Below are 12,893 nucleotides of genomic sequence, written 5' to 3'. Positions count from 1 at the left end.
GCAGGGAAGAGGTGCAGGAGGCTTCTGGGAGATCAGCAAGGGAGAATTTATGCTGGGGAGGTCTCTGGCCATTTTGATGAGGAGGCTTTAATTGGTGTGGTAGGTCATGGGAGATTGTGTGAGAATGGAACTATAGCTTTCAGGAAATTCACTTAGTGGCAGGGTTTTAGATGGGAGAGGTAAGACCTAGAAGGATCCAGGAATCTGACAGATAAAATGCAGGACACCCTGTTAAATCTGAATTTCACATAGACAATACTTTTTTAGTGTATGTCCTAAATATTGCATGTGATAGGTCCTATGTAATATTGAGGATAACACACTAAAAAAATATTCATCACTGGTCTGAAATCCACATTCAGCTGGGCATCCTGTTTTTATCTGGTAAAGCTGACAACCCTAACCAGGAAACTCCAGACTTCCTCGTGGAATTCCCCCTCTTCCCCACACCTCTCCCCTCTGCTCCTCTTTGGTCCTTCTCCTCCTCTTCTACTTTGATCAGCCCATCTTTTCAGGGTCAGATCCATTCATGAGCCCTTGAGGACTAAGTAGTATAGTCCCCAGGAAGCCATACATGGGACCATAGCTGAGTCTACCAGAATTTCCTGATAGACCCCCCAGGTTCTGGAGCTGTGAGGAGAGTGGGAGCCTGTGTTGGCTAGGGAACCATAGTCACAGCTTGGGGGTAGTGGAGGGGAGAGATACACAGTGGAAAAACATCTGGAAGCCTGGAGACTGGCTTTCCTGAACCAGGAAGGACTTGAGAATTCAGGGCATATTTCCCAAAATCTTGTACCACTGTCCTCTCCTCTCTGGCAGATGCCACAGAAAACCTGTGGTCCTTTGATGGCACAGAGTTGCCCCAGTAGCTCATTTCTTTTTGGGCATGAAAAGCTAAAGAAAGACAGGGTGTACCACTCGGTTGTCTGGGATATTTCTCCTTATGAATATAGTGGTATATGTAAAAACTACCAAGTGCAAATCAGTTATATTTGCTTTCAAAATAGGATCCAAACATTATGTAAATGAGAACAAAAAAACCAGGAGCCTGGGAATCACTAAGTTCATCCAGGCTTATTCTCCTGTCACATCTGGGCATATCAGCACTGTTCCTGTGGCATAGCCTGGGTTTTCAAAGGCAGTTCCTCAGAATCTGCCCCAAGCAGTACCCACTAAGGCTACTAGCTCACTTAAGCTATCCAGGACCAGGACTTGTTTCTGCTTTTCATAGAAATCATCCTCTGTATACTTCTATTGTCTCTTTCTTTTCTTCTCAAGCTCTCATACTAAATGTCTTCTGGCCTTGAGAAAGGAAAGGTTCCCACCACACTGGCCCAGCCAACTGTTCCTCCTTTAGTCACTTGAGTTCTCCAACTCACTCCAGCAGTGGCAGTGACAGCATAGCCTTCTACCACTCTCCCACAGACCCAGCCTGTGAGACCCTCACTCCAGTGCTCACTCATGGGCAAGTCACCAAACACTCTGAACCATGGGATCCTCATTTGTGAAATGGGGATGTTTGCAGTCACCCTCAGGGATGCTGAGAAAGTTCCATGAGATGGTCTATAGCAGAGGCTTGGCCAGAGCAGACCCTTCAGAAATACCACTACCCCTTTTCTTCTGCCATTTTTGCCACAAATGTGGTCCTGTGTTGAAATGAACTTGAAGGTTGTACTCTGGATAAGCATCAGAATGAAAAAAAGAACATTCCCGAGGCCTTCATGAAGATATGTGCTGCACAAATGGTCCCTATGTTGGAAGGAGGGCTGGGGGATGCTAGGAGGATGTCCTACTTGTGAGGCTTTCCACAGTGTCTGGGAAGTGGGAATGGGGCAGGGGACTCTAGGGGAAAGGAGACTGTGCTGTGAATGGAGAGTACGATGAGCTCTGTCCACAGGGGTCTCCAGTCTGTGGGCAGATGCTCCCTACCCTGATCACTGGCCACTTAACAAAACTAGGTGAGGGAGAAAAGTTCCCTTCAACCCAGAATCCTTCCCAGCTCCAATGTTTCCAGATACCTCTAAACTCTTCAGGAAGCTACGTTTCTTCCTTCCTCCAGAACCTTCCCACCTGGTGGCTAGCTCTTCTTTTACACATCACCACAGACAGCCTCTTCATTCCCTTTTATCTTTCTCCATTCTCTCTGCTTTGCTCATTTTTTTACCTCAAAAAGATCCACGAACTCCAGATGTCAAGGTAGAGCTGGTGCCAGTGGTGTGTAAGCAGAGGAGTAAGGGATAAAGCATGTCACCCACAGTCAGGCCACTTTGTCTTAGCAGGGACAGAAGTTTTAGTTGTAACCATCCTCCTTAGTCAGGAGGAGGGCAGTATAAACCCAAATATTGCTCTGGTCTGCTAGGCACCTGACTATAGTCATCAGGGGATGGGCCTGGAGGGGATGAGGGGAGTGGGGGAAAGGATGACAGGAAGTAGAAGTTCATTGGCAACTGTGGATAATCCTCAATCTTTTCTATTTACTTTAGTATATAGATTTGTATGGACGTTGGTGTTGCTGTGCTTTTCCTAGTTCTCACCAGTTATGGCAGCATTCACATGTGTGCACTCATGTGTCCACACATGTACAAGTGAGACACACATGCACACACACCTTCTTCCCCCATCTTTGATGGTATGTGGCTGAATGACAAATTGATCAAAGGAAGGAGAGGAGAGAAAGAAAAGAGACAGATGGAGGCGATGTCTGGGGTTGGGGTAAAAAGGGAAAAAGCGCTACCATGTGGGAAGATTGAGGAGGGAGTCACTTTCTTGGAGTAAAGGTGCAAGCACACCTACAGTGCCACAATTAACTAAGAAGATAGCTTCTGTTTCACGTAGTCTAGTGGTGCACCTGTCTCTTACCTATCTAATGGCCATTTGTGGGACAAGCACCCCAACTGAGGCACATCCTATAACCTGTGTATCTCACCAAGCTGGATTTCACATTTTGCAGGATCTAAGTCCATTTTACAGGAGAAAGTCATCTGAAGTGGAATGAATTTAAGGAAATACTAGATGAAACGAAGCTATAGAGATTTATTTACGGGAGAACTTGGAGTGAGAGGGGATGTTTTTATTTATTATTCCTTGAACTGGCCGGGAGGGTCCTGGCTATAAACCTACTGACCACAGGAGCCCTTTCCTCAAGGCTCAGTTTGGGAGTTTGGGAAATGTTGATGGGAAGTCTTGTCTGCATGAGGAGATACATTCTAAGTTCCTGAAAGTGACTTTTGAACTCACTTTGGAACACCACCCATTCCAGTCTGGGAACTGCTTGTTTAGGACTGTGAGCCAGCAGAACCTGATGTGTCTGGGAACTCTGGAATGAGATTGTAGTCCCCATACAAAGTAGTCTCTAACTTTTACTCATACTGTTTTAGTAATCATATTAATGTCTACTATTATGGTGGTTGGAGTTCTCATGAGGGGTTGTGGGGTACATATCAGTTGGCGCATGCTTGGTCAGGGAAAGAGCGCCTGCTCCCAGGGCTTGGAATTTTACACACGACGGGGCTGCTGACAGCCCCTGGGGGCCAGGTGGTGGGTGAATGCAAGTCGGTCTGGTTAATGCAAGTCGCCCGGCCAAGCAGCCTCGGGCAGGGGCAGGGCCGGGAGTGGGGACCGAGGCGCTGTGAGGACCTAGCCTCCGGCCCTCGGCCCACGGCTGGGCCGCACTCGCGCGGGGGGCGGCCGGCAAAGGCGGCGGAGAAGCTTTCTCCGAGGTGCCTCCCCTCCCGCCCCCTCGCACTCCTCTCTCTCCCCAGGCCGGCACCCCGTGCCCTCCCGCTGCCAGGCCCCCTCCTGTCAGGGAGGACAGTGTCCAATAAACTCCTCCACCCGCAGGTGTGTCCGCCCTCTCTTACCGAAGGAGAGGGCCGAGGTGGCGGGGCCGGCCGGGGTGGGGGGGGCGGGCGCCTCTTGAGCCCCGCTAGGCCGCGGGCGCCCCTGTGGGAGAGCGGGCGCCCCAAGAGTGGCGCCGCCCAAAGCCGAGGTGTGGCGCGCCAGCTGGGCCGCGCAGATCGGCGAAGCCGGGGGCTCTGGAACGTCCATCCCGGGAGGGGCCCTCGCACGCGGGCGGAGGGGGGCGCGGGGCGCGGGCACTTGGCCCCGCTGGGTTTGAGGCTGGGCCGGGGCGGGCCAGGGGGAGGAGCCTCGGGGCCCCGGGGTGGAGCCTCGAGCCCCGCCCCGCCCCGCCCCTGCCCGGCCTTCTTCCCCCCGCCCCTCCCCGCCGGGAGCGGCCCCCGGCGGCCCCGTGGAAACCCAGGCCCTCGTCCCTCGTGTCTCGCCAGGCTTCGTGAGCTTCGACAACCCGGCCAGCGCGCAGACCGCCATTCAGGCCATGAACGGCTTCCAGATCGGCATGAAGAGGCTCAAGGTGCAGCTGAAGCGGCCCAAAGACGCCAATCGCCCGTACTGAGCGCCGGCGGGAGCGTCCCCCGGGGGAGACCAGGACTCGCACAGGTAACCGGGGGCTACCGGGGTGTGGGAACGGGAGGTCTGGGAAGGGGGCATCAGATGGACCCGCCATCTTCTTGGGCCTTTGTGGGCCTGACCCTCATTTGTGCCTTGGACCCGATGCGCCTGGCTCAACCTGCTCCTTGCCTAGTGTCCACAGGACAGGAGCAGAGCTATGGTCATCCTGGCAGAAATGGGCAAGGTCTTCCCCTGTTGTGGGGCCAAGAGGAGCAGAAGTGAGGGAGTCATCTGGGAAGGTATACAAGGCCTACACTGGCAGTTCTTCTTGCCACAGACCCTGGGGTGGGCAGATGGCAAACACAGAGCTATAGCCACAGGTTGAGGCCTTCTCCCAGACTTCCTGGCTCTCCTCTCCCCAGTTCTGGGAAGGGCCTGCAGCCTTTAGTCCTTTGACCCCCTCATCTCTCCAGCTCAGTCAGGACAGAGGGGGCAGGATTTTTCAAAGGGAACTTTACCAGGAAACAAAACAGAAGCTGGGGAGGGTTGATATCACAGCACTGAGGTCCCTTACCCTGTTACTTGGGTCATGAGTTGTCACCTCATCTGCTCAGGCTGGGGCCTGCTTAGCAGCTGGGAGCAGTCAGCCACTCGTTTTTCAGGCCAAATGTTCCTTCTCAGAGCCTTCCTGAGAAGGGCATATGGGGAGATGTTTCTAGGCCACCAAAAGTCAACCTCAGCCAGTTTCCATAGTGCTGTTTGCTACTGCAGTCCTCACAGACCAGAAATGGAGGTCACCTTTGAGTTCTACTGACTCAGGATGCTTCCCACACCCTGTTCCCCATCTATTCAGCAGTATGGTACTTTAGGAACTATTAGGGTTGCAGTGGTGACCGAGACTGAGAAGGAGGGAGCTGACAATAGATTACCTAGCATGTCAGAATTGTTAACTAAAGTTAAATCATGTAGTCAAGGTGCCCAGGGCCAGCCTCATTGCAAGGGTGACATTAGAGCAAAGATGTAGCCTTTGTGTGCAGACATCCTCTTTCTGAGAACACAGCCAGTATGTAAGTCCCAAGGTGAGGTCAGGGGCAGTGTGGCCAAGGAGCAGCAGGGGGCCAAGGTAGGCAGAAGGAATTTAGGAGATCGGGCCAAGAAAATGGCAAGAGAGTTGTGGGTTAAGAAAGAATGTCCACTTGGGGCCTGCACACCATTATATGAACTTTGATCTCCTCTGAGATGGGAGGGGGCATTGGAGAGTTCTGGTAGAAGAACTTGCATTTTGGCAGATCACTTCAGCTGCAGTTGATATCAGGTTGTAGGGGCTGAAGTATTGTCTTGTGTTAAGATGGGAGTTCCTCTGGAAATCTTACTAGGAAACTAAGGCAGGAAGAGTAAACAATAATGTCAATGTGACAGGTTCACAGCCAACAGTCGGAACACTCCCACCAAGGCTCTGCCCAGCTCAAAGACTGTCCCCTGAATCCCTTCCTGCCACCAGGTTAGCTAGTACATACTGAGCCTTAATAGCAGGACAGTTCTCAGAATCCTTGTCCTGAGGTTTTGTGGGTTGGAGAAGGCATTAAGCTGTGTGTCTGACTCCATGGGAGTCCTGTCTCCCAGGCCCTGGGCTTTGACTGTAAGTGTGCTTTTGCACAGTATCTGGAGTGAGCTTTGCAGGTACAGGTGCCCCTCTCTGACCTGTGCATTGCAAAGCTGTAGCTTTGGGCCTGGGCCCTCTCTGGCTAGAACCCAGATGTTTTAAGACCTGACATCTGAATTGGTTGGGCCAGGCCATCATTTCCTCAGCCAGATCAATGAGTTGGAACTTCCTAGACCTGATCTAAGCTTCCCCATGCTGGTCAGTGATCCCGCTGCCACCTCCAGGGCTGTGTTCTATAGGACACCCCAGAGAGTGGCTGGGAATGGTTGCTCCTACAGGCAGAGGAAGCAGGTAGCCAGCTGTGCACATGCTGGGGAGGCTCCTGGGGGCTGAATGCTGCACTGAGTGTGTGTGAGAGATGAGGATGTGTTCAAGAGAGTTCCCTACACTGGGTTTTGAGACTTCAGTTCCAGTGCTCAGCATGGTGCCTGGCACTGAGAGGCAACTGGGGGAAGGAAAAGGAACAAGCACAGGGAAGGCGTGAATGCTTGTGAGGTACCCAGGACTGGTGTGGAGGGCAAGGAGGAGAGTCCTCAGGTTGTCCCTTAGGTGCAGTTGCCAGAGCTAACACCTGATGGCAATACATTTCTAAGTTCCTTAGGCCTCTTTTCTCATACCAAAGGAACCTGCCAACATACTGGGTGGATCTAAGAGCTTTGGGGAGGGGTTGGAGGTGCAGAGGAGAGGGACATTTCAGGACTGGTGGGCATGTGATAGGCCTTTGTCTGGGTGAGGGAGATCTGATATTGGAAGGATAGAGCTCAGCTTGGGTGGGCAGACAGGACAGGGAGTCTATGGAGGGAGGGAGATTGGGGAGTGCTTCTGTGATGGCTGAGCTGGAGGCAGTGACTCAAAGTAGAGTCACTGCTCAGCTACTGCACAGCTTATCTATTATGACATTGTAAGATCCCAGGGGTCCCTTCCCATTCACCCTAATGGAACAAAAAACTGAAAGTGGAAGTCTGCTTCATGGAGAGGCCTGGTAGATTGGAAACCCTGGTAATAAATTCTAGGCACGTAGGCTTTGGCACAGGCCTGAGTGCATAGAAGAGTACAGGATGAGGAACAAGCTCATGAGTAACCATGAGGTTGGAATTGGGGACCCCAAATCCTAGGGTGGGGGCAAAGGATCATGAGATGGTGAATGAGGGAGATGGCAACTCAAAGCTGAGTAACCTGATTTGTCTGATAGAGAGAGGATCTCATTTCTCAACCATTAGGGCTCCATCAGGAGAGAAAATGATCAGACCTGGCCAGCTAGAGAGAGGGGGTGGGCTGAGCCAAAGTGAGAGCAGCAAGGGTTGGAGATGCAGGGTCACTGTGCCACCCTCTCTGGTGTGCCACCCTGTGGTGTACCTGAAGCCTCCTTTGTGACCCTTTTATGGGTCAGAGCTACAGAACCTTTGAAGGGCTTCACACGCCCTGAAGCAGCCTCAGTTAGGCCACCTTGGGAACAAATCAAAGGGTATGAGGTAACCATGAAATGAAATTGTAGGGCCCCCCTAGGCCTGTTGATAGAATTCCAAGAACATAAGTGTAATTTAGGAAATTTCAGAATGAAGTATTGTCATTTTCCGAAGGTTCTGAGGAAAAAAGGTGTTATCAAAGTGGAGGGGAGGGGATCAAAACTCCCTTGTGCGTGCTCATGCCGCCTAGAGACCCCTTTCCTAGGGTGGGGGCCAAGGTGGGATCCACAGGCTGGAGGGCTGAGCTCGTAGTATATCATACTATGGTGGCCAGATGTCTCCTGTGGCACTTGCCTTAACCATCCCTGCCAATCAGGGTCAACCCCACTGGCTCCCACTGCTGATCCTCAGGCTGGAGCCACAGAAAGCCAGGGAGCCAAGGAGAGCTCAGCATCTGGGGGAGAAAAATCAAGGGTGTTAAAAGCAGAGAGCTTGCTCCCTGAGATCTGCTTGCTGGCCACGGTGGTTTGAGGGGCTGTTTTATTTTTTCCTGGCCCTCTTGCCAAACTGCCTGTGCCTCTTCCTTTTCCCAACGCATGATGGATGCCCTTAGTGGCCCTGTGTGAGGTTCTGCTGCTGTTCACAGTGTATCATGTGTCTGCATAAACAGCCGTGTGCGTGTATGTGTGTGTGCGTTGCTGTGCCCATGTCGTCCGTCTGCGGGCTCCTCCATCCTTTGAGTTCTTTTCAGTTCCCTTATGATTTGACTGCTGTTCTCCCATCAGAGCTTTTAGATTGATGCTGTGGTCTGGTGCTGTTTAAATATTTTTCCTTTTGATTTTGTTTTAACTTCTTCCTTGCCCTTCTTCACCCTCAACCCAACTCTCCCTACCCCCACACTCCCAACCCCACCCCACCTGCCCCTCCTCTTCCCTCCCTGCCCACACTCTCCTGTCCTCTCTCTCTCTCTCTCTCTCTCTCTACATATATAAATATATATATATATATAAAAATCTTTTCTTCTTTTGTCATTCAATCAAATTCCAACAACCCAACCAGGGCCAGTCAAATCCACCACAGTCTCGCGCTGAGCTAGGAATAAAGTTCACGTAATCACATGAGAGTGGAGAAAAGTCCCCCATCCGTAAGTTCAAATCAACTCAAAGTTCACAGTGTGACATGATGGCGTCATGTAACAAGGCTAAGAATCGGTTGCATGACAATTGCCGTCAAGTTTCGTGGAGGTGCTGTGATTGGAGCGTTTTTCTTGGATGTCGTATCCGTGGATGATTGGCCAGTCATGATCACACGTGCATTTTCTTGACTTTTGTGCTGCCACGATCTTTTTTGCTGTGCTCATTTTCGTTTCGTTCTTGGTGCTTGCAGTGGTTTTACTTTCTGTTGTTTGGTTTTTCTTGTTCAGCGTTTTTTTATGCTTCTCTAGATGTCACATAGAGAAAAAAAAAACTAAAGAAAAAAATTTAGTAAAAATAAAGATGAATTCCTGAATTATCAAACATGGGATCATTTAACTATGCAAACCATTATTTTTTTTCTTAAAAATAAGGAAAACATCTTAAAAATATCTATGCGTGGTTGATTTACTTGCACTTGAAAATATTGTGATTTTATTTTTTTCTAGAAATTTGGGGGCCTTTTTCAATTGACACTTTCCTAGGTCTGGTCTTTTTCCAGTTAGGCTATTTTAAATCTCACCTCAAAAGGAAAAACCAAAACCCAAACCAAAATATCTAATATCTATAGTAACAAAATGATTTTAAAAAATTCTAAACAAACAAACAAACAAAAAAAAACAAAACTAGAGTACAAAGCCAGAGGCCTCTGAGAGAGAGCCCAGTAACTATTATAAGGTTTGTATTATAGCTACTCCTGCTAAATTCAATGTGGGGAGGGGAGCGGGGGACTGGGGGCTTGGGAGGGCTTTTTTGGTTGGTTTGGAAGAAACAGTACTGACAAAAGCAAAATGCACCTTTTTGTTTACAACTGAAAAAGGGTCCTTGACAAGTGTTTTTTAATTTTATTATTATTTTATTTGGTGTTGTAATTGTTTAGACTGCTGTGTACGGTTTGCTGTTTGTTGAATCAACAGTGTGAAAAACCTGCCAGCATGGATTGATATACGCATGACGTTGTCCCCTGGACTGGGGGCTTTGCAGTTCTAACTTTCTTGATGTAACCAGTCACCCCCATGTATAAGTGGAAGCTGCTTGCTAGAATGGAGATGAGTCTCATTTGTAATTCACAACGATAAGCATTTGCCTTCTGATTCTAGTCAGATCATGATTTTTTTTTCTTAAAAGCAAAACACCAAAAAGCCACCATTTGAAACAAAATCAAGAACTGTCTGAGTTAATTTACTTAAGTTTTATAATTAAATCTGTTCTGACCTTTTTTTAGGTTCTCCCATCCATTCCCTGGAAGTTCTGAATTTCCTCTAAATTCCCTGGCATGTATGAGAAAAGTATTATGTATGTGTGTATATGTGCATATACATACACACATATCCATGTATGTCCACATATGTGCAGGTGAATATATTCTACACATATATCCAGATATACATATATATATACACAGCCTCGCAAATAGTTACTGATCTGGGGAAAGAAGTGGTTGGCTGGAAACTGGGCAAGGATTTTACAAAATTCGAGTCTTGGCTCTGTCTTCCTTCTTTTCCTTAAGCTGGGGAGGAGTTGGCTAGGTTGTTCAATTCTTGCTTTCTGGTTTGCTAGGCTTCTGTATACATATTGTATCTGGGCTGGATCCCTCAGGGACAAGTTTAATTATGATCACATCCCACTGTCCCAAATTCTTCCCTTAGATATAGCCATCCCTCAATCCAGAACTCTAAAGGAACCCAAATCAAGAACTCTCTCCCCACATCTAAACCTCAGCTACAACCATCGCCACTAGACCGCCAAGTGGTTTCTTACTCTGAATAGAAGAGCAAATTTCTTTTGACTGTATCATGATCATGACTAATTCTCATACTGGTCTCTCTTCCTTCCCTTCTGCCATCCCCCAGAGTTCCCATCCTACCCCAAGGCAGGTTCCTATTGGTGTTTGGATGCATTTTGTGTTTTCCCTCATGGCTTAATCAGCCCCGATTTTCTTCATTTTAGGGCAGGATGCTGAACGGGCTACATTAAAAAACAAACCTCTCTCTCTCTCTATTTATAAATGAGAACTGTTGGATGACACCTTTGACATATCAGCCAATATCAATCAAGCTGAAGACTCCAGACACTCTGAGACTGTAACATTTTCTTCAAGGAAAGTATAACGTCTATGGAGTTCAGAGGGAACGTGTTTGGGGGAAAAATATACCTGACATAAAGAAGACGACAATGAAGAAAAATGAGGAAAAACATATACACATAAAAAAAAAGGCAACTTTAAAACAAAATAACATGAGACCAGACGGGGAGGCTGAAGGGCTGGGCACTGGGAGAAGACGCTGCTGCTTACCGATCCTGGGGCTTTTCCAGCCCATGGGCGCCTGAGGCAGGCAGGGGCAAGCGTGTGGCGGTGGGGGCCTGGTCCCCAGGGGGCGGCTGGGAGGCCGCCACTGAGCATCTCTATCTGTCATTCCTTTAGCTATTTAGGGACCAAAGGACCAAACTTTTTATTGCAGATGTGTAGCTCTATGTCAAATAGAGGAGGAATGGAGGACTACCTCCTTCCTGATTCCTGGCTGTTCTTGAAACAGCTTAGAGCGATTCTATGAAAAACGTAATAAAAAATTAAAAAAAAATACAAAAAATACAAAAAATGAAAAAAAATAATGCTTCAATGCTTTTAAAACAGCAAGATAATAGTTCTTTGATACTTTGAGAGGCGCTTTGATTACCCTCATTGAAGTCTATGAAACTTTCCTATGGTTTTCTGTATTATATGTCTGGATGGAGCTGCTAAGATGCACAGATTGGTGGATATTTGGGGAAAGCAACAAAAGTATGAAAACTTATTAACCGTGAAGTGTGAGGAAAACAAGGAGGGGAACAAAGGATCTTCCAAGACAAGGTAATTGTTGTGAAAAGTCTGTAAATGCTTCTAACTCTTCCCCCTCTTAAAAATCATAATAGTTGTACAGAATTTTAAAAAGGAAAAGTTTAAAATACCTATATAATAGAAGAAAAAATTAGAGGAAAGCAAAAAATAAAAAAAAATTAAAAAAGGAAAAAAAAAAACTATAGAAGTTAGCGTTACTGCTAAAATCCCAGATGTTGTAGGACTGTACTTTTTGTAGAGTTTAGACTGAGCATCAATCCCTTCTCCCCGCGAGTGCTGTTGGACGCCGTTGTCCCCGAGGGCCAGGCCGGACTCTCCCAGACCTGCGGGCTCCCGGCCGCCCGTCGCGGTGGAGGCCGTGCACCCAGCCGGGAAGGGCCCCTCGCCCGCCGCCGCAGCCGCCGCCGCCGCCCGCGCCTCTCGCTTCGCTCCGGGAGCTGCGCGCTCGCTCTCCGCAAGCCCTGGACACCTCCCGCTTCACTCGCCTTCCCTGCTTGATCCAGAGACTTTCCGGGCAAGGGAGAACTGGGAACTTTCATCTTAAAACAACTAGGCAACACACACACACACACAAAAACCTTAAAAAAGAGAGAGAAAAATAAACAATCTTTGAAGAATTTCTGAAACTGTTTACAAGGAATTTTGAAAAACAGGGATGTTTAAATGATGCCGGCTCTGTTTTTCTGTAAATAAATTTGCATATTTTGTAGGACTTTTAATTGTAATGATAGAGAAAAAACAAGGAAAACTATTTAATGAAAGCACGATATTTATCTTTGGTAAATGACTTTAGAGCAGTTAAAGACATTGCTTAAAAACTCAGAATCAGAAAATACACTGAATTATTTAAGAACACATATATTTTAAAGTATATCATATTTATTATAATTTATTTGCACCTTTGGGAAGACTTGCGTTGGCATTCTGCCTCCATAATTCCTTACTGATGGCCAGTTCATCCGGAGACCAGGGGGGCACTGGGACCTATCACTTTTTTTTTTTCCTTTAGAAGAACGAATTTCTGGTTCCTGTCAGGCCTCCTGTCTTTCCTTTCCTTTCTATTTTGTTTGTTATTTTTTTCATGTTTTTAATTTTCTTTTTCTTTCTCTTGACTCCTCCTTTTAGGATGTCCAGATGTTGTAAAAAACAAAACAAAACAGCTGCAGTTCGGTACAACTGCTCTTTTCACACTCAACTCCCTAAAACTCCTTGTAACCTTCTGTAACTATTGGATGACGCTTTCTCCAGCTTAGCCCTAAATAAAGCACAGTTTAAAAAAAAAAAAAAGACTCTTTTTCATTTTTCTGTGCCTCTCTGATTCTGGCCAGCTGTTCCTCGAAGTCCCCAGACTCGCCCACTGGAAATAACTTTCTGTTCCTGAA

At 47.8% G+C, this 12,893-nt stretch overlaps 1 protein-coding gene across 2 annotated transcripts in view; it reads left to right on the top strand.

The window, feature by feature from the left end:
- The window catches only part of CELF4 (CUGBP Elav-like family member 4), a 291,617-nt gene extending 278,947 nt beyond the window's left edge, over positions 1-12,670 (top strand). For both annotated transcript variants that reach the window (XM_081262759.1, XM_081262758.1), the window contains exons 12-14: positions 3,762-3,840; positions 4,287-4,458; positions 10,623-12,670. In XM_081262759.1, the coding sequence (XP_081118885.1) occupies positions 3,762-3,840; positions 4,287-4,458; positions 10,623-10,649 (278 nt within the window). In that variant the 3' untranslated portion in view covers positions 10,650-12,670. The remainder of the gene's footprint in view (positions 1-3,761; positions 3,841-4,286; positions 4,459-10,622) is intronic.
- The last annotated feature ends 223 nt before the right edge of the window (positions 12,671-12,893 follow it).

Source organism: Spermophilus citellus, assembly GCF_964194105.1.
Source record: "Spermophilus citellus genome assembly, chromosome: 12".
NCBI lineage: Eukaryota > Metazoa > Chordata > Mammalia > Rodentia > Sciuridae > Spermophilus > Spermophilus citellus.
Note: the sequence above shows the minus strand (reverse complement) of the source record. Positions and strands in the feature narration are given on the sequence as shown.